General features: G+C 37.2%; 1 protein-coding gene across 1 annotated transcript in view; it reads left to right on the forward strand.

The window, feature by feature from the left end:
* The first annotated feature begins 7,378 nt into the window (after window positions 1–7,378).
* Window positions 7,379–22,408, forward strand: part of me1 (malic enzyme 1, NADP(+)-dependent, cytosolic) — a 59,855-nt gene continuing 44,825 nt past the window's right edge. The window contains exon 1 of the mRNA XM_079470518.1: window positions 7,379–7,729. Within this exon, the coding sequence (XP_079326644.1) occupies window positions 7,601–7,729 (129 nt within the window). The 5' untranslated portion in view covers window positions 7,379–7,600. The remainder of the gene's footprint in view (window positions 7,730–22,408) is intronic.

The following is a 22,408-nucleotide window of genomic DNA, read 5'->3' on the forward strand; positions in this document are numbered from 1 at the left end:
ACTAAACAAACACCGATAGCAGAAGCCAGTTAGCAGACACTGATGTGCCCAGCAGACTGACAGCCAATGCTTTGACCTGAAATGACCCGATGTTCTGAATCCTTTGAAGAGGATTAGTTTAAAGGGTATATGTAAGTCAGTGTGAATATTACACTCCATGAGAACTGCATTGTACTTTTGAATTCAAAGGCATAAATACATAAATCTGTATTCCAAAATGAACACTTTGACATTTACAGTAAATGACGGTGAATCGTCAACCGATTGATTTGTTTACAAATGTAACAATACGGCGACGCAGTGGCCTCAATGGTATGACGTCATACGCAAACCAGTTTGTTACAGTATTAGACAGTGGCCCACCTACATAATAAATAAATAATTCACCATTCATAATGGTCCAAGAAGAGTTTGGGACAAGAAGTGATATTCGAAAGAGATTAAACTATATTAATATCGGTCTGGCAAAATGTTCTCTTGCCATTTTCTAAAGCAGCTTCTTCCCATCTATTCTTTGCTTTCACTGCCTGCATTTATTCCTTATTAAGTCATCCATTTCAATGTAATTCTTTGTTTAATAAAATGTTATTAGTTTATAATGAAAAGGGTTTATATTTGCGCAATTATATTTTTGTCTATAAAACTAATTTCAGACAGTAGCATACACCTTCAGATAAAACCTTTTTAAGACAATTTCATTTCAATTTCAAGAAACATTTCATTCAGTCAAGTGTTTGTGAATAAAAATATTGATGATCACTTTCACATACTGTACATTGAACATAACATTGTTCATTTTACCCAAAGAATCAGGAGAGGGTGAATTTTAACACCGGTTAACAATGAGAATTCACATCATCACCTTTCTGGGCGGTGAATTATATGTCAAGTTTGAACAGAGGAAGGTGATCTCACTGGTTTAGATTGCAACTTCCACCCTCCGACCTGGACAAATTGTCACCACAACAATCATCACAAGCCGCCTTTCACAGTAAAGGTATATTTTTTTCTAATGATTACCTTCGTGTTTTTGCCATTTATAACGACAGACAAAACACAGGACAGGAAATGATGGGGAAAGTGGGATCAGTTCATTACACAAGAGTTCTTATGTGTTTGGAGCTTGTGCACCAGCTGTTAGACTTTGGGTCCAACTAAACGTTTCATAATAGCAGGTTTATAATTCTGTGCCATAAACTATTGTTATTGGAGGTTAGTTATTAGTCCTTTTGCAGATATTCTGACATTAAAATATGGAGAAAGCGACTTGTGTGTGTGTGGAATGCCAGTGGGTGATCTTTCTGGTTGTGGATGAGGGATACACTGGTTGCATAGAGGGTTCTTTGTCTGGAGTAATTCTCTAACAGGAAATAATATTTCCATGATTGGGAATGAACAGCTGAGTGATGTACAACAATGCACTGATTTACAGCTGTTTTGAAATTCTGTTTTGATGTAGGTTTGGAAAGATTTTCATCTTCGATCGTGTCTCATGCAACCTATTGGATACCAACATAGATCATTCGAGGTCTGAAAAAAGCTGATAAGCTGTTCCTTTTGGAAATTAAAGCATCAGATGAGTCTGCTCTCAAAAAGTTCTATACTAGTCATGATTGGATTCTTCTTCCTGCTAAAATTGCATCCTTTTACTCCATTTATTTGAAAAAGAAAACTTGCGGACACGAATATTTGATAGTAGGAAACGTGACTGTTGTATTGAATGACTTCTCAGGCAAATCCTGAAGGTAATGTAGATTAAAGGGTGATATGTTTATTCACGCGTGCCACACTGATAAACTACTTCAGCAGGCTTTCAACACCTTCCTCTCCTTTACCTATTACAGCTATACCCACACAGACAGAGAGAGACATTTATGGGGAGGCTCTCTCCTCCACTAGCCTTGAGTTCATGCTGAAGTTGTTGACTGTAAATATTGAGACACATGCAAATAGATCAATGGTCAAGAAGAAGTGTCATTACAAAGAAAACAAATACAGTAGCAAAGCAAACATAGTATATACGTATATATATATATGCATATATCTGTATTGCCCACTTTTTAGATGGACAAAGTATACACATGCAAAATTTGTATATTTTATGGACAGTATGTGCTTGAGTGTCATGTTAAATGATTATGTTTCCAAATACTATACAAGGATCAATATGTTATTTTAGGCACTACGTAAAAGCTATTACAAAACTCAGCACTGCGATTCAAACCACACTTTTCCCTCTAGAGGAGGTTTTATTCAGAGCAGAATACCTGTTTTAATGTTTGCATGCAAACAGGAAGTTTTAAAGATGTCTTCTGTAAAAAAAGTGGCCCACCAAGGCTGCGGCTGAAGTGAGATACTCAGACAGCCTTTTCTAAGAGACATGACCTCCTGCGCTCGAGGCGAAGCTGCCAACATACACAAGAGAAGAGCAGAGCACTTGAAGCATGCAAACAGCTAACACTAAGTAAACAGAATAGGTTCATAAGCAAACACACTGATTTGGCACCAGGAGGTATTCTAGTTCAAGATTCGTCCAGACTTGATCTTCAGTCCAGCTGTTCTCAGGTCAGCGGCTTGATGGAAAACTAGTTTGCTTCCCTTTTTGGTAGCGAGTTTGATAGTCCGCTGCTTTTAGTAGTGTCATGAGTTTGTTATCTGATGTTTATCAGCCAGTACGCTTCAGATGAGCTAATAGGTCATATATATTTCAATATATACATACTTTATCTTTGGTGCCCGATCAAAGAACCACACAAGTTCAATAGTTGTACTTATTTCTCCTTGTGACCTTGAACCCAATTCACATTTTTAAGCCACTCACTTTATATGAGAGCACTGCATGGCTGATTTCAACTTTATTGCTCCCCTTATCTCTCATTCTCTATTCTTTCTTCATCTTTCATTTATGTAGGCCTACTGATATGCTTGGTAACTGGATCACTCAGTCCTGATAGTAAATTTCTGCGAGAACGTTGTGACAGTTGTGAAGTATTTTTACATTTTGTTACAAAGAGATGGAAAAGAGGAGTTTGGGTTTATTGATGAGGTCATACTGTATGTGTGAAAGTGAAGTAAAAGTGGAGCATGAATTGTAGCTCATGAATATTAATTCAGTCATGTAACATTTGCTCTGTAGTTCTTGCTGAAAGGCGGGTAGCGGGCACTAGAAATTAAAGCTTATTGCTTATGACTGGTGGAGTCGGGACTTCAACTTCCTGTCAAATAAAGTGATATGATTTATTTTCCTGTGGCCAAAAATATGATCCCGTATAGCTTTACCCCTTGTTTAGTACTGTTTGAAATAGGTGCAGGAAAATAATTGTGCATATGATTTAAGGTTAAAATAAATTTAGTTGACGGACAGTTATGCAGTATATTTGACATTTAACATACCTTAAATATTCTTTATTGCTCCCACTCACTCTCTTGCTCACTGCCACTCTCTCGCTCTCTCCTTTTCTTTGTTGCACAGGTATTGTGTGATATGTGTGTGTTCTCTCAGTTCTTTGGAAACACACCGGGATCTGAGGTGTGTGTTATCACCCCTGCTGAGTTTCTTATTAATATAATGACCATGCTTGTTAAAAGTGGCATAAACATCTCTAGCAGGGTACTCATGCTTTTAAATGTCGGCCTGTTGTGATACAGCTCAGCGGGACCTTCTGTAGAAGTGCAGAAGTACAGAGGGCAGGACCCTAGTGTGTGTTATAGGTTTATGCATATTCTCCAGTGATGTGTCTAGAGAAACTAAATGTTTATTCGTTGTTTCATTCATAGATGTGCCAATGACAAGACACTTTTATTGCCTTTACTAAAATGTATAATTGCTAGTTTAGAAGATTGTTTGTTTCATTGTTTCAAATGAATGGACATTTCTGAACCATAAAGGCTTTCTTCCTAATGCTTTCTCTCTTTAACTCTGAGCACATAAAGTACAATTAAATCACGATTACAGATCGGTTGTATAGTATATTATAATTTTCATTATTCAAATTATAAATTTCCCACAGTTGGTTCTCATTAATTGGCTCATCTCATAAACTGATATTTTCCCAGTGTTAGATTTTTTATTGGCAGGTACTGTTTACAGTATGTCATGACACAAGGAGTACAATTTCCTCATTCTTGGAAGTTTAGGTGTGAGTGTGCGTTAATATCGTACCTCACAGCTGCAACAGCATTAAGTGTTGTTTTTCATGGGTTTGAGGGGAAGTTCAGCGGTACTCTGTAATCAGAAGCACACTTTACTGAGGCCAAGTTTTTCATCTCCTTTCAGTTTTTTAGATTGACAAAGGTTACAAGAGCTCAGTTTAGAATTCGTATGAAGGCTTTTTATTGTAAATAACTCAACCATGCCGGCTCAGAGGGTTTACACATTTGACAGCTAAATGTCCACATAGCACGTGTTTAAATTCCCATGTGATTATAAAATCACTGGATTGTCCAGCTGGTCCTGTTATTATGGACCGGATAACACAGAGCGTTCGGAGATAATTGCATGTTTACCCTTTATGTCAAATACTGTATGTATTATTTCAAAAGCATGGAAAGCTTACAATTTGACTCCTAAAATCACTGATTATAAATCAAAATTATAAAACATTTCAGCAACATATTTGCAGCAAGACTGTTTGCTTTATTGCTTTATGTTTCTAGTTCTTCACAAGATGTACAAGTTTGATTTGTATAGATTAAGACTATAGTATTTGCACAAACTGTTGCTAGTTGAAATTCCTTGTTTTACAGTTCACTTTGTAGATCCTCATTGCCTCCTAATAGGTTTTGCTTTACACTATGTCAGGCACACTACCCTTGTAACTGTCCAATGTCAGTTAAAGGGATAATAAAACCAAATGTATTCACCTTTGAGTTGATCCAAATCTGTGTTTATGCATTTGTTCTGATGAACACAGAGAAAGATTTTTGGAAGATGGCTTGTAACCAAACTGTTCTTGGCCATGCACCATTCACTTCTATGGTATTATAATTAGTGGTAAAAGTAGTCAACTTTCTTTGTAATTTTATAGAAAAGTGCCCCAGAACTGTTTGCTTAATTCTTCCAAATATATTATTTTGTGTTCAACAGAAAATATGTTTTCTATGGCAGTCAATGGTGGCCAACAACTGTTTGGTTACAAGCATCCTTCCAGATATCAGAACAAAGACATTTATACAGATTTTGAACTACTCGAATGGTAATGAAGACACAATTTAAAATGTTAACTGTTCTTTCTAGTTTTTTTCGCTGAAGTGCATAGTTCTTTCAAAGACCTGCCATGTTCAGACCTAGTATCAAAGGCTTGTTGGGTCAAGATTTATTTTTCCTGCATCACGCTGCTGGTACATGCATTGTTGAAATTGGTTTGTTTTTTATCTGAGCCAGTATATCAAATAGTCCTGCCCAGTTTTACTCCGTGCAAAATAGCAACCAGCGTTTGGACAGTCAGTGTTTGTCTTTTTGTCACCTAATTTATGAAGCTTAACTTTCTCTGAAAAATCTCTACAGCCGGGATTATATTCAACGGCATACATCTAATACCTGGCACTGTGAGAGCTGGTATCTGTTTACTGTTATTAAGAATTATGTCTGGTCTATTTCTGACATGTTTAGTCACCTCAGTAGCTTATACACAGTGCATTGTGTAAGGCCTACTCAAACCTTATTCTGGACATCATAGACATCATCTTCTAATATCTTATCCTTCTTATTTTAACATAGAATATAGCCTAGAAGCAGAGGGCTTATTTTGCAAGAGTGGATACAGAAGGCAATAAAACAGTTTATACTGTAAACAGTGCGACAGGAAGAGTTATGAGTCATTCTTGTAGGTCGCTGAATTGTAACCCACAAGTGTGTTGTTAGTTTGAGTTTGAATGTTCTTAACTTAGATGTCTCTCATGTTAAGGTGCAAGGTTAAATTAAAGGTGAAAGTTTCTTAGGGTGGAAATGGAAAACACTGGAACTCACAGCACTTTACTTCCACTTCACGTATTTAGGGAAGTGTCTAAAGTCACAGTATGCATTTGCTTCTGCAAAAACGTTCTCATTATTGCATAAATCCTGTGTCTTTTTCTGCTTTCACTATATACCATTTACAAAACTAGCTTGATCTCTATGAAAAGGACTTAAATCCTAACATTCTGCACAGATTTTCCTCACATTTCTTCATATTGAACAGTCATTGGTATGGGCAAAGTTTTTGTGCTTTCACATGCAATGTTGGGTCAGGGCCAAATGCACTTGGATTTCAAAGCAGTCATGATGACTAAGCACCGTAGAGACCCTAACTGTTTGTCTGTGAATGTACATGCCAGCATACTGTACGTACTTGATTCCTTGCACACTTGTGAGCACACAGGCCAGGGTTCAGGCAGAGAACTTCTCTCAGACATGCTCATTTGTGAAACATGATCCCTCTTATCATTACAAGAGAGAGGTAATGCTTAAAGCGACAAGCACACACTGGTTTATTTAACGGTGTCCAATAGCCTTCCATTGGTTTATTTTTAATTTAGCTTTGTCTTTAATAATGTGGGCCATATAAAAGATTCTCCAGATTTTTTGACATATTGTATAATTTGCATGAGAGAGAACAAATTGAGGTTTATTTGTTATTCTGTGATTCAGAAAATCTCTCTAATATCTCACTTACAAGAAATGTTCAATAAGGGCTATCGATTTAATGATTAAATCTGTTAAATGTTCTATTTTCAGCTCGTCTCTGTGGTCATTTAGTTTATCTTATTGCAGTGTTTTCCTTATCAATATCACATTATTTGAACGCACATTACCTCACCCATCTCTGTTTAGCCAATGAACTCTGTATTGTAACTGCTCTGCTAGTCATCACCTGATACCACACCACCCCAAATGTGTGGCATTGTGTCAAATAGTGGTTAAAACCATAAACTAATAAAATACACTTTAAATAAAGCGCAAATTTAATTATTTGAAGCTAAATTTCGTTTCTAGTACACAAATAAAATTTGCATTTACTGTAGGCTTAAAATTGGCAATAAGATATATAAAATAATAAAGCCTGAACGTTTTATCAAAAATGATCTAAACTAAATAAAAAATAAAATTCAGACAAATGAAAAAAAAAACGTATACCAACCCTCTTCTCTCAACATGTAGTGGTCTAGCTTTTGTTGAAACTAGTAACTTTGTATTAGCACCTTTTGTACTATTTCTCTTTGTATGACATATCGCTTATTGCTCCTTGAACTCTTTGTAAGTCGCTTTGGATAAAAGCGTCTGCTAAATGACTAAATGTAAATGTAAAATTGCAGATGTCCCGTGTATCAGTAAACTTGCGCCAACTTTCTTTCCTGATAGAAACTGCACACGCTGCATTTCTTTTTTCAAGTTCCATACAAGGGAAAGTTGCTTTGAAAGCACGCGCGACAATATTGCGCAAATCTCCAGATAAAAGTAAAGTAAATTATGGCCCCTGTTACTTTTATGGCTAATTTCACGTCGATAACGGCAGACACGCAGCCGCCGTTCACGCTCTCGCTGCGTAACGTCTTCATCTCTGTGATTCAGCACCTGCTCGTTGAGTTCCGTAACCGCGGCGCTATTTAAAGGGAAAGCAACATGGCACGCGCTTCAGTAAAACAGGAATCTGTCGACTGGGAGATGAAGAAGTCAACAGAGCAAAACAAGACTTTTGTTTACACGAAGAAGAGGGGGTATGATGTTACACGCAACCCTCATCTGAATAAGGTAAAATGAAAGATGTTTTGATAACTTTTGACCTTGTTGAAAACATAAATGACATTTTGTCTCGACCGTTCGCTAACGCGACTGCAGGGCGGTGTGTATCGGTTTCAAGAGCAACTATATTTAGATTTAAAGGCGCCACACACACTTAACCGCGGTTCCTGCTGTGTCAAAAGCCCTTTGTAGTTTACAGGTAGACTACACGAACTGACGTGGGCCATTTCAACAAAGTCCTGCCTGTAGCCTACGCTCTGTACACTTTTGCTTTTCAGTAGTGTAGAATAGCATCTTTAGACCACAGGAAGTTTCACATTAGGCAAATTGTTTCACTATAACGCTCAATAAAGATTAATAAAACATCCCAGAAACTGTATTTTTATTATCTTAAGATCAACAGGGGTCTCTGTCCAGGGTGCTGACTGGCTTTGCTATGGCATTACCTCAAGAAGTTGTGAGATTCGCATGCCGTAGAGCTGAGTTTTAGTTTGCTTGTATGTTCACATGAGACTCAGAAATATATAGGCCTACATACTATTTCATTACAAAGATTCATTACAGATCTTAAATGAATGAACTACATTTTAGAATCTTAAATGCATAATGCATGTACTTTTGGCATTTTATTTGGAAACTTATTGAGGTCTTACCCTGGGATGCTAATTACTATTAAAAGAGATCTCATGATGGGCTTAAATTGGCTGTCTCTTATTTCTTCATTATTCAGTCAAAGTTAGCTATTTCTGAAACTTCGTTTGTAAAGAAAAACTAAATATGGCACAATTGTATTTGTCAGTAAAACTGACTTAAAACAATTAAATTACACGTTTAAAATGTTTTTAAAGATCATGGGAAACATTTGTGTCAAGTTTTATAACTATAATGTGTGTAAAATAGGAAGTTATTCAAAGTTTCAGTGGTTTTAGCTGTTTGCAAGTAAAATGAAGTTGCAAGACCTGTTTTGTAGCAGCTCGCTCAGACTTAATTATGTTTTTCCTGGTTGATGTACAGGCACACTTTGACTTTTAAAACACTTTCACTGTCTCCTTTATCTTGTTGGCATTTATGTTTATTAGAGTTTATCTGTCCCTTTGATTATTCATTGTCCCTGACCTTCGATCTTTCTTTGTACCTTTTCAGTAATCTCCTGCATATTCTGAAAACCGATTGTATGTGTGTACTTTAAACAAAATCAATAAGGGATGTACAAGTCCCTTCTAACCCTCAGTTTTCCTGCTATAATGAGAGGCTTCAGTCTGGGCTGATCAAACGTCATGTCTTTTGGCACTCCGCCAGGGGTCAGATACTGATGACAACATAGCGCACTGCCTGTCGTTAAGGTTAATAACTCCTAATCTAAAAATATGTGTGTGTGAGAGAGAGATGCATAAGAACGAGGTCATGTTTTCGATCCAGGTGTGCACTACCAGAAAATACTGAAAGGTGTCTTTATGCGAGTTGAGTATATAGGGTTGGAGGTTGAGGTATGAAGATCACAGCCTGTGTGTTGTCTTTTTTACTTCAGTAATTTCAGCTATGTTGACCCCTGCTCAAAATATTTTCTTAAACACTCTTTAATCCAAACTAGCTATTGATGCAAGCAAGTTGGCATTGACCCTCTCATTAAAGAGGTCATGATGCTGTTTTTGATGTTGTTTGCAAACATTGGTTTCACATCATGTTAATATGAATAACTCACTGTAACGTATAGATGGTTTGACTTTGATACTTGGAATATGTGTTAAATGTTTATCCTCAGGGATTTGGGTTAAAAGTTATATATTTTAAAATAGAATAAACCAAGGTCTTGTGTTGACTTATGCTCAGGGGCATGTGTGGGCACAGTCTTAACCAACTGGTTTCAGATTTGATCAACATAATGTGCAATTTTGTTCAGTCTTGTAATAGAACAAATAACTGTGTGAATGTGATTTAAAAATAACAGGTTTTGAACTTTCGATGTGTCACTTCAGTTATTACCCTCCATGGTGCCTCTTCTGTTCATCAAACAGAATCTTGGCCTAATGGTTTCCATTAATGCAGCTCCTGTGCCCGCTGCGCTGGAAATTGCCAGACTGGTGCCACAACTTAACGCTCATGTGGTGCATTGGGGTGTGAGAACAATTCCAAGTCTTTTAATGTTTTTATGACGTGGATTTTTAGTTCCACCCACAGCCCTGTTTCTAATAAGCTAAAACCAGTGTTATTGTCTTGTTTTATAGACAGAGACTAGATTTAATGACATTAATTAAAAGGGAGGACTGTGCTTTGCGCTGTTGCTTTGTGTGCTCTTGCTAAATACAAATGAGAAACGTCTGTCATATTTCGGATATCTTTCCAAAATTCTAAAATCATGTTTTTTATTATGTTATCATGTTTTATTATGTTTTGTTGTGTTAGTTAGCTGTATTTTTTATATTATGGCTTAAATCAAAAGAAACCGCAACTGCAGTTAAATTGATATTAATTTGAATGCACAATAAAAAACGTTTTTTGGTTAGCATCGCTATAATGTACCCCTCTACCTGTACAGAACAGAGCAGGCTGTTTAAATTCATGTTTAGATGATTGCCGGTCACACAGATGGCCCCCAGTGAGTAAAACATTTGCTCTTTCATACACCTTTCTGAAAAATCTACTGTCAAAACAGGGAAATCAGAAAAGACGGTAGGAAATGATCTCTGAGAGGACTTGGGCAGGGTTGTACACTCGTTACCCTGTGGCTCTCCAGTGGGACATTGTTGCCTTCCCTTGGGCTGAGCAATCACAGGGGTTGACTGTTCTCGCCTTTCCTCTCTCTAAGTGAGAGAGACAACACGTTAATGGATGCAGTGGCGCTGAGAGCAAAGAAAACGTAGAGGCCTCACGTCCGCAACTTTGCTTTTACTCGCACCGCCCCTCCCCGGTATCCCCTCTGACCTTCTCTCTCCTCAACAGCCCTCCACTGTGTCTGCCCGAGGTCCTAGCAGGATATTATCGTTGTGATTGAGGGAAGCTTTGCACAGTGAAGAGAGGAGGGGTGAGGAGAAAGAGGTCTCTGTGGAGCAGAGGAGAGAAAGAGGGACCTGCCCTGCTCTCCACAAACCTCCTCTGTGTCTCTGGTTTATCTGTCATTAATGACCACTTGTGTGAATCGAGGCCAGCAGCGTTAGTCTCTGGCTTCACGCCATGCCAGAATCAGAATACGAAAACAGTAGTGCACAAAACTCTCCTAGCATCAGAGCGCAGATCTTATTTCACATGGGGAAATGTGCTTTTAGGAGCACAGGTGACTAACAGATGCTCATTCAAGTTGCTTTGGAAACAAGAGCTCAGTTGGAAATGTGGCACTTTTTGAGTTTAGTGTCAATGGTTTTGTGGCCCCCTTGTGGTGATTGTCTGTGCCAAGTTCCACAATTTGGACTGATCCTTTGTTAGAGGGTTCTTAGAGGGAACTTATTCCAGGATGAAATTGAATGGAGATTGTTGCATTCAGGGTTTTCATAATTGTTGAAAGAATTGTTTACATTGGACAATTGTTTTATTTAGCGACATAGTCTTGATCTTCCCTGTGGATTATTGATTTATAGGCTGGCTGTCAAAATAAATGTAGATACAGTGTAAAAATACAACCATTCAAGCATCACATGCGCATTCCAGTTAAAATGATATAGTCTGTATTCACTAGGGAAGGACATTTGTGACCCTGGACAACAAGTAGCAAGGGTATATTTGTAGCAATAGACAACAATACATTGTACATTGTACCCTTTTTCGCCTTCGGTAGACAAACAAATTGCTTATCGCAGAAATCACACCACTTCACGTTTGGTTAGGATGCGGTGTTATGTGAGCAAGCTGATAGCTGGGCATGGACTCCACATTGGCTGCTGAATTGAATATTAACATTGCTGCCATATTGGGAAGGGCTTGTACTGTTGCCATATTTACTTTATGATTTTCTGAATCCATCCTTGTCAAGCATGTGTTTTGCCCTAGTTTGATAAAACAGAATTGAATAATGCTGCCCATTTTATTATATTCATATCATACCACTCAAATATTTAATTTGACATTAGCAGGGGTTTGTTGAGATATCAAAATACAGAGAAATTCAATATATATATATATATGATTAAATGATTCAGCTGGCAATAGAAACTGGACAAGCAGAGAACCTTGTTCTGTCTCTGCCTGCTGCTAGTAGAGTGGTTTTACTGTCGCTTTATTTCTATTTTCCAGCAAACCTGGCCTTTCACACGTGTCTGTTCTGGCACAAAGAAGGTGTGTTTAATCTCAAAGGGGGGTAGAGGTTTTCCCAATTGCATGCAATTTTGCATTCAAATTAAAGTAAAAAAGGGTGAGTAAAATAAAATAAGCAGTCCGTCAAAGGCTGTCAAGGGTCGCCAAGCCCTGAACATTTTCCTTTCTCCACTTCAAAGTCAAGTAGATCTTTAAAGGTCCTCTTTGGTAGGGCATGAATCCAGTTTAAACCGAATCCTCCTATCGAAGAAGATTTTCAGTCTGATTAAGTCAATCGATTGACAGGGAATGTTATATTTCAATATATATCCCTTTAACGGATACTTTCTTCCCAGAAAGACTTGAATGAGAAAATTGTGGAGGAGTAAAACTCTTCTTTTCATTTGAATGCTAATGATTTTACCTTCAGATGTGTTTTTAGCCGATGTTTGATGGACGTCTCAGATTTCTCTAGGATCTGTGATTTATTTGATCTATGAGAAGAAAAAGAATACTTTGCCGTGCATTATAATGTGTATTAAAGGAAAAGTCAGATTGGATTGTGCTTAAATCACAGTGCGGTGACTGCAGAAGATGCTGACAATGCTTACGCATGCAATGGAGATGTACTGTATGTGTGTGTGTGGGTTGGCGGAACAGACCTAGCTTTGTTTGGATAGGATATCTTCTAAGCTGCTAGAGCAGGTCAGGTGCTGTTGTCGGTCACCTCTATGTAGGTGGGCTCCATGAGGATGCATATATCTACGACAGCCCAGGTGTCCAGGTGGGGAGGAGACCACCCACAGGTTGGTACACAGGTTAGTACTAAAACATTCCATCGCTAAATGGGGTGGTTAAATGAGGAGAGATCATGGTGAGATTAAGTGCCAGTCACATATCCATCTCTCTCTCTCTCTCTCTCTCTCTCTCTCTCTCTCTGTCACACACACGTGCTAGAATTTCTCTGTACCAGGGATTTCATATCATGCTTCTCGATGGTTACTGTCCTGCTGAGTTTAGCTCCAACCCCAATAAAACACACCTGAAACAAATAATCAAGATCTTGACTAGAAACTAGTGTGTTAAGCCAAGTTGGAGCAAAACATTTAGCTGTTTGGATAAAACTGATAGTGATTTCTTTGGACTGTTCATTTGCAAAGACTAGGCCAAAAATAGATCACCAGAAAGAGACCTGATGGAACAGAATTGATTTAGCCTCATGGGTTTAAACAGTTCCCAGAAAATGTTGATAAAGTGCACATGAGGCCAAATCATAAACCAGAGATAAGATTTGTGACCTCATAAGCACAGAGTGAATATATATGAATGTGATGGTCCCTGATAATCATTAATGCTGATGAGAAATATAATAACATCTTATTTATCTAATGTAAATGGAATTAATAGTTAGGAATCAATTGTGGAGGGAGTTCATTAAGTTGAAATTAATGTGAATGGATAGACCCTGAATCTGATATTATAATAATTGATTGTGTACTGTTATATAATAGTTAGACATTAGAGACATGTTTCTTTAGCATTTTATTTTGGCTGGCTGCACTGAAAATCTCACATACATTCAGTGTAGTATGATTCTTATGAGGTAGAATTTTCAATATATCACTCAAAAAGATCTGTTTTTGTATTTCGCATCATGACTGACAAGATATTGAAACATTAAACTGTACATTATAATATAAATAAATATAATTTATTTCCATACTCTAGAAAGTTCTATAGAAACAACATATTTTCAAAAGCAACACCACATATGGCATGACATTAAGAATGATAATTTTAACTGTCAAAAATGTATTTATTTGATTCGTCAGATTTGACATCTGAATTACTAGTTTGACTTTGTTTTCGTCTTGTTGCTGTCTCCTGTGTTATTTCCTTAATAAAGGATGCCAAACCTAAAGCTTCATGGTGACAGACAGCTTTAATCTAATGCGTATGCTATGTTTTTGTGATTGGAGGTCAAACAACATATTTTCCTACCACAGAGATTTATTTTCAGCTGTGCGGTCATGTGGACTACACGGTTATCATGTCGATTAACGAGGTTTGACGATTCTTTTAGTCTTGTTTGTATAAAAGAAAAATGTTTTATTGAGAGCTCGTATACAAGGCTCTATCACAACAAGAACCATAAAGATCCATATCATAATGTATAGCGTCCACACCAACAGACAAAAATGTTATGTTATGCTAAGCTTCACTCCTCTGTTCTTCTACATTTTGAAAAATGTTAGAAAATCTTATCTTTGGAGTTATCTTTACAGTTATTATGGTGTAAATGGCTCATTCAGTGCAAGTTCAGTTCACATTTGTGTGAACCAGCGGTTTGTGACTGTTGAGAGTATTTTCATTTTAAAAGGCTTAGAAGATAAATCTCTGAATTCATGCTTGCTCACCTTTTTGGTCACATGATTCCCTTGGGGAATGGGGTGAGATTGGTCACAGTCTCTGGTTATAGCAAAAAGAAGCGTTTTTTAACCAACTTTTGTTGTCTTAAAGATGTGCAGCTTTTTCACATGGGTGATCGCTCCATGGGTGGGCGTCGGAATAATCTAGCTAAACATAAGGAGAATGTGAATGGTGTCAAATTAGGTTCTCGGCACAAAAAAACCCCTAAGGGGGCGATGATAGTGTGCAGTGGTCATTATGGAGATTCAACAGTCACCCCGTCAGGAGATGCGCTAAGAAAGGACATAACCAGAATCCTGTTGCTTCATTCTAACTCATTAATTTTCCAAAATAAAATAACTCTCATTGTTAGGTACCAATTGCATCAACTTAGACATCAGGGAAAAAGTGAAAGCATTCGCTTGGGGGTTGCTTGACATTTCTATATTTTATTCCCATCCATGAAGTTAGGAATGGTAAAGAGAATAAATGGTTTGAAAGTTTTCAGTAAAGTTAATATAACACTTTTCTCATGCAATTTTTTTGTGGGGTTGAGGATTGATACTGAATTTGCCTTGAGGCTTGAACCATGTGTTCTCAAGTTTGTGGCACTATAGTAAATGAATGGCCAAACATGATAAAACCTTTTTTCAATTAGTGTTTTCAGAAAAACATTTTAGAACTGGAACTAAATGTACATTTCAACAGCATTTTGAATCTGTGTCTGTCGGCCTTTTGCCATTTTCAGAGCGATTTAACCAACAATACCATTTATACGTTCCTAAAATGTGATTTATGGGATTGCTTTTTAAAAACAAAATGAAATCCGGTGATCTCTTCATTGTCTCCTGTGTTGAAACTTTGAGTGATAATCCTTTTAGCTCTAGATTTGAAACATGATTTGTTGGACAGCATCATACCACGGTGAGCCATATGGAAGACAGATTAATGAGGCATCAACCTTGTTTACATTTCCTGTGAGGAAAGATGTTTCCTATAGAGTGAAGCCAAAATCTGTGTTCTTAACCTCATCGCTGCACTGTTATGTCAATTTGCATTGATTTACAGGAGTTTTGATCATCTTTGTTTAACATTGTCATCACTTATTCTCCTACGTGAGGTCTTTTGATTTTGTGCAATTATTAGGGTGTCTTTCTTGCAGCGCAGCATTTGTAGCAGTTGAAAAATTTCTCTTTCCCAATATAGAGTGTTTTTAGGTTCTTTAAGCTAATCATTCTCTGTTTTATTACACAACTGTGTTCAAGTGGCAGTCAAACTGGTGAAAACCTTTAAGATAAATTGTCATCTACTGTCTAAACAAAGTCATAAATACATCAGCCGGCCGTGATTCAGACTAATGGAGTTGTTCATGTGGGCAGTTTATGTGGGGAAAGTTATCTGACAGACATACGGTAGTTTGCATTCTCTGGACCACTTGGCAAAGATATTAATGCTCTCCACAATCTGCAGATAGGATTTAGGAGTAACACTGAAATCTGAAAAACAGGTTTTAACACTTTGCCAGCATTAGTAAATGCTTTAGCTAACGTGAACAAACAATAAACAACCTCTGTATCATTTATTAATCTTACTTTAATTTCAATTAATAATTAATCTCTAATACAATCTTTTAAAATTAAATGGCGTAACTATTCTTTTTAGTTAATGCATGAACTAACATGAATAATTTTATTGACATCCCTGTACCTCACGTTAGATTAATACATGCTGAAAAACTGTACTACTCGTTGTTAGTTCATGTCAGTTAAGGCATTTACTAATGTTAACGCTCTTGTAAAGAGTTTCACATTTTTTGCCTTTTCATAAAATCTTTAAGAATGATAATAGAGTCCCTTTGGGCTGCTTTATAATGGAAATTCATCGACTCATTTATGGATGATGCTTATGGAGGTGTTAGCAAAAAAATATGAAGTGGGGATGGAGGTGGAGGGATGTGGGAAGAATTGTCATATAAGAATAGGGTACAGTAACCAGCATGTTATATGTCCTTCTGTTGTTACTTATAACTTTAGGACTCTTTATACAGTACTGTGCAAGAGTTTATGAGGACTTGTAAAAATGTTGTAAACTGGGATTTTTTCAAATATAACGCAGTAGATAGTTTTTATTTATCAATAAACTTTTTACAAAGTGCAGTAAACATAAAATTGTATACCTACAAACACTGTTTTAAAAAGTAGTTTGCAAGAGGTTGGCAGACGTCTGGTGAACCTGCACAGTTCGTCGGTGGATTTAAGCTCTGTTTTCTCTGTTTCTTTATGTAATCCCAGAATGACTTGCTGATGTTGAGATCAGGTCTCTATGGGGATTATATCAACTGTTGCAGGATCTCTTGTTCCATCAACAGAAGGACTTAGAAAAGGTGTTTAAAAAGATTTTTCCACAGTACTGTTATTAACATTTGGTAAAAAATGTCAGACAGAATATAGCACAGTGTTCTGACATGAATTTGTTCTGAATGGTGTGAGAAGTTCCATTTGAACAAACCATTTGGAAACTGCCTTCTTTATTTGACCATTCTTTGGACATTAAATGTGCCGGCTAGCTGCCATGCGGCATGGTTCTCAAACAGTGTACACGCTTCAACCAGGGATAGCTAGGGTGGTTTTATTTTTATTTTCATCTTGTCTATGTTTTATCCGCTCTGCCCCATTAACATTACACCAGTGTAGCTGGTTGTTTAGCACAAAGCTATACAGGTGCTGCCATGCTAAAAGTGGACATTCACATCACATCCAACAAACTGTTAGTGTTTTGTTGAGACAGAAAATAACATTGCAAAGACATTGTGTGATTCTTCCTGGACAGTAATAGGTGTGGTTGAAGATGGCTTTTGCCAAAAACAATGATTACTTGACACTGTAATTGACTGTAAATCTCATGACTAAAGGAAAAGGCTGATGATGTCATGATCAAGTCTATGGGTGTTTTTTCAACCACCTGATTGACCACAGCTCTGTCATGGGAATTCTTTAAGTTATGACAAGCATTATTTGAAGTACTTGTGAATATGTATAATATGGAGAAAGCATTTAGGACTGACGCATTTAAATGGCCTTAAAGCTAACAGATATTATAATAAATTGGCCTTTTTCTTACATAATTCTTTCAATACTAAATATTGTGCATTGCTCTCCCCTGACTTGTCATCAGATTGGTCCGTCTGGTATTTGAAAACCCCTCCCTTGTGGTTACTTTTTAGTCTTTTGTCTCTAGTTGTATTGATGTCAAGCTTTTTCCATTTCTTTGGGATAGAAGGAAAGCCCTGAAGAGGGTCATTTGAGAGGTTCTATAATACAGAAAGGCCAATTTTAGTACTAAGACTGATCACAGACCATTTTAAAATGATAGATGGAAGATCAGCTCATAAAGAGACTACAAGAATGAAGATAGGAATGAAAATAAATATGATAATCCTTGTAGTTGTAGTTTAGACATGTTGTGTTTGACCACCGACGGAGTGTCCTGGTTTTATATTGTACTCTTATTAATACAATTAATAAATATATGAATCTAAATGAATATAAATAAAATTGGTTTATTATAACCAAACACAGACTGGAAGTTCACTTCAGGCCAGGTGCGTATATCCGATAAAACGATCATATGTATATATAATTTAAGGAAAAATCCTCTAATTTAAAAAAGTACATTGTTGTAGAGAACTAGGACAAAGAACCTTGGTTCTTGCGGGTCAGGATTTGAGTCTGGTCTGCAGCATATGTCTGTTCTGTTTTTGGTTTGTAAAATTAGAGCCATATATACGCTACATTTCTCAGGGTTTATGTTGTGTGTATTCATCGGAAATTTATAAATAAATCTACAGTCTTTGCTTTGATGCAGACTTGACCTTCTCTAGTCTTCAATTTGAGTCTGAAAGAGATGGATGGCTAGAAAGAGCAGAAAGTAAAATGGCAAACATTTCATGTTTTGTGGACATTTATCATATCACTGGGACCTTAATCAATACACATTCCTTAACTAGATGAGACTTTCCCTTTCGAGGTTAGCCCAGGACTGTTTATGAAGCCACAAAAATCGTGTCATTTATACCGGGCATAATAGAATACATAATGTGGCATTGTGCCTTCCCGGCTTTTAAAGCTTTAGCTTTTTTTTAAACCTTCCTTAGACTAAACATTTTACAGCATCATCAGAAAAACCAAATCTGCCTTCCATACATGTTTAAGACCTTGTTGCTATTGTGGAAAACAAAGTAAGAGTTTGCTAAGGAGAATTGGATTCAGAGGAAGGGGAATTTCTCTCGTTCATGACCTGTTTGTGTCCCAGAGCTATGGCAACTCACCCCAATAATCCTCTTACCCAACATACCAGGGTCAGAGGTCAGATTATAACAGAGTATAGCAATAAAAGAGTAGCACAAAAGAGAATGGTCTTTTGTTAACGTTGTCTGTTAGCAAAATAATCACTAGTTTCAGTGAAAACAGATTTGTTTTTCCATGGTGGATTCCCAAATTGAAATAGTGAGTTTAGCAGATTGATAACCTTTGAACAAAGATGCATTGTGCAGATGTGTACTTTATGATTAGTACACCCACGGTCAGATGCAAAGGCAAAATCCATTTGGATGTTTTTGCACTGTGCAGGTGTGCGTCAATGCTTTCCTTCCGCTAGCCAGGAGTTTTGGGATTCTTGAAAGAAATAGAAGCTTGATTTACTTTTTTAACATTTGGAAAAGTTAATTCGCAAGTGTTTGTTCTTCGTGACATTTCAATTACTGCACAATCAAAGATAAGTTGATGTAGTTTGATAAAGAAAACACTGTGCTCTTGCAATGGCTCCTTGGAGAAAAGAGATCAGGGTTCTACATCAAGAAACTTAAAGGATTTCCAGTTAGTGTAGTGTGGGTAAGCAATCTCTTGACTTGTGTACCAGAAAAAATGCAGACGGAAAAATGAGGTTTAACAAAAAAGTGTCCTGGAGCAAGTGTTGACTCCTTCACACACATAACGTTAAACACATCTTGATTTTCTGATAGAGATGTATCCTTAAAAAATTCTTATCATTGGAATCCTTGGGGATCTGTCAACAGATCAAATACGTCTAATTATAGCTTTCTGCCTTTGACTGGTGACTTTATCTTCCAGCTGCAGGAAAATACTGTCAGATAGGCATGTTTTCAAGTTCATTTAAATATTTCAGAATGATATCAAGATCCCCAGGGAGTTATTAATGGAGCTGTCAGCACAATTGATATGTCTAGTGTTGTGTTTCTGCCTCTGCTTCAACTGGAAATAACATTTCTCTTATGAAATAATTATTTTAATATTTTAATATAGGATATAATCGGAGGTAGCAACTGCCGTTTTAGTGCAGATGTAGAACTTAAACTTGTAGTCAAGGTAAAAGGGATCCAACCTTTTTTATATAAATTAATCTATCCAAAATGTTTTGTTGTTTCAACCCATCCATTCATCCTTTTTTAACCAACCATGGGTTGAAAATATTGAATCTGACTAAGTTTAATGTTTTGGTGATGTTCAATTAATGAGATTACATTTGTTTGGAATGGAAACTTCTTAGATTTTGAAATATGCCATGTTTGCATTGGCTTTGGGTGATTTATTTTGCTCATTCTATGACATGAATTCAAACATCTGTATCCCCCTTCACTTTTCTGGTGAGAGATGACTATGCCTGTTGAGATGTGTGATGGTGTGCCTGGTTTTCTCATTGAGCTGCTAATTGATATGAGTGTAAACAGACTAATCTCTGTAGAAAAAATAAATAGAGAAATAAAAAAATACAGAGTCGTTCTCCTGGGATCATTGTGTACAAAACAGATAAAGATATTATACGATAAATAAACACACAAGGCTGGTCTTAGACCAGACAGTGCATTATTGATGGATGCGAAATGATTAACTGGATGGTTTGGGATGTTTTAGCCATCTGTTGATGAAGCTTCTACTTTTGATTATGTCTTTATTATTTTTGTACTACTTGGTAGAGGTGATCTGTTGCAGAGAAATCTAAAAAAAGATTTACTTTCGGTTACCTTCCTCCAATTAAATTTCTTTGGCCCTACAGTAAATACTTAAAGTACAGTAATGCAGTATGTTCTTTTTACTTTCTGTACTTTTTCTGATTCGAAAGCCTGCTTGTTTATCATATTAAACAACACCTGAACGAACTAATCCAAGTTCCAACCAGCCAGACCGGATGAAATTTGTATTTTAAAACGGCCTTTAGCCTTTACACCTACACAACACCATTTAACCTTCTCTATGCCTTAGGTCATTAAAATACAATATGATAACGGAAAAGTCAATGAGGGGATGAGATCGGCAAATATCTTTTGTGTGTATTATATTTATAGCACATGCATGTACTGTGTGTATGAAAACATATCTATATATAAATCAATCTAAGTTGGAGAAAATGTTTTTCAGGAGACATTCTGCTCTAAAGCATCTGATCCCTTGCTCCCCTGTTGTATCAGGTCTGAGAAAGCATGATTCATTTAGCAAGAATAATAAACGTGTTTTCAGTGTTTTCATATAAATGCACCAGAAAAACAGCACAATTTGAGTAAAAGTTGTCTGTGTTTATCTGTGAAATAAAGATAAACAGACGGCGTGTTTATAAGACTGAAATGAAAGATACGAAAGATCTCTTTTCTCACATCCTTTTTGAGAATCTGAAATGGACCAAATAGTGACCCCAGATTAATTTCACACCATGGTTTGGATCTGAGTAGTATGGGAGTCATTGCTGGTGTAAGAATGCTGTGTGTGTTTTGCATATGACTAGTGTTGTGGCCTCGATCCAAGAACATCAAGTATGTCTGATAAGAAAAATTCCATGCAGAAGACCCAGCCCAAGTTGTTCTCACCAGTAAAAGCACCACAAAATTAGAGCTCAGCTGAATACTGAGCCAACAACTCTGTTGTGTTTTACAAATGCTTCTTTATATTATCAAGAATGTATAATTCCCTCCATAAAGTTCCTTTTAAAAACAGCGTTTTCAACCTCTCTTGCTTTTCTTCTGTCTTGGTGCTTTTTTGGCATCCCTTTGGGGCCGCTGCAACATTTTCTGCATGCAAGAACTGGGAATTTCAGGATTCAAATCAAACTGTTTGACTTGGAATGCCAGAGTTCCTGAACAAGACCTTTTGCCTGGAATCTTGAAGAGCTTGTTTGCTTTTGGAGGCTAGGAACTGTCTTCTATCGGGTTAGAAAATCAAGGCTTTTATGTTTTTCCACAATGATAAGTTGAGCACTTGGTGGTTTGTTTTAGGGCTTGTCTTGCCAAAAGAAGGCGGCATTGATCATGAGATTACGGGTTGGCATGCTCATCTGCTCTACTTGCATGAGCCTGCGTGGGCATAACACACGTTGGCACACGACACGCTGCCTTTTATGTGGTCTGTTGCACATGTGGAAGCATTCACATGTTGCTGTTTTTTCCCCTAAAGAAAGCCTTTCAGATATTACAACCTGAGCCAACGCAGCATGTTGGTTTTTGTTGATGACAACATTTCATTGCTTTTTTACTTCTAAGTGGTTTTTAACAATGCATCCATCTGAACAACCTCCTCCAACTTTAATATAGACTCCCTTTCACTTGTCCAATGTTGGACCCATTCTTGTCATTTCTACGACAGATGACAGCATTGCTACTGCTGTATTGTTGTATGATTTCTATAAATTAAATTAATCAGGATATGTGAGTCTTGCACCCCACATGCTTTCTTCCCTCTTGGCAAGATCATCTCTCACAACGGCGCCAAGTTCCTCACTGGTTCCCACGCCAGCCCCACTGTGAGTTCTGGGGCTTGTCGTTCTAATCTTGCCATCCATGCGTGCCATCAAACAGACCACTTTTCCAGGTCCAGCCATCCATGGTATCAGTATGCCAGTCCTGGGCCGGTGGACGTGCCCTGCGGAATTCCACATGCAGCTTTGTCGTCAAGGATGTTAACTTGTCATTTGGGCCCAGATCAACTAGTGTCTCTATTACATATACTCTATGAGTAATTATATTTGATTAGGATGAGTTGTTCTCAGTCT

This window comes from Barbatula barbatula (assembly GCF_947034865.1).
Source record: "Barbatula barbatula genome assembly, chromosome: 12".
In the NCBI taxonomy this organism is placed as follows: Eukaryota; Metazoa; Chordata; class Actinopteri; order Cypriniformes; family Nemacheilidae; genus Barbatula; species Barbatula barbatula.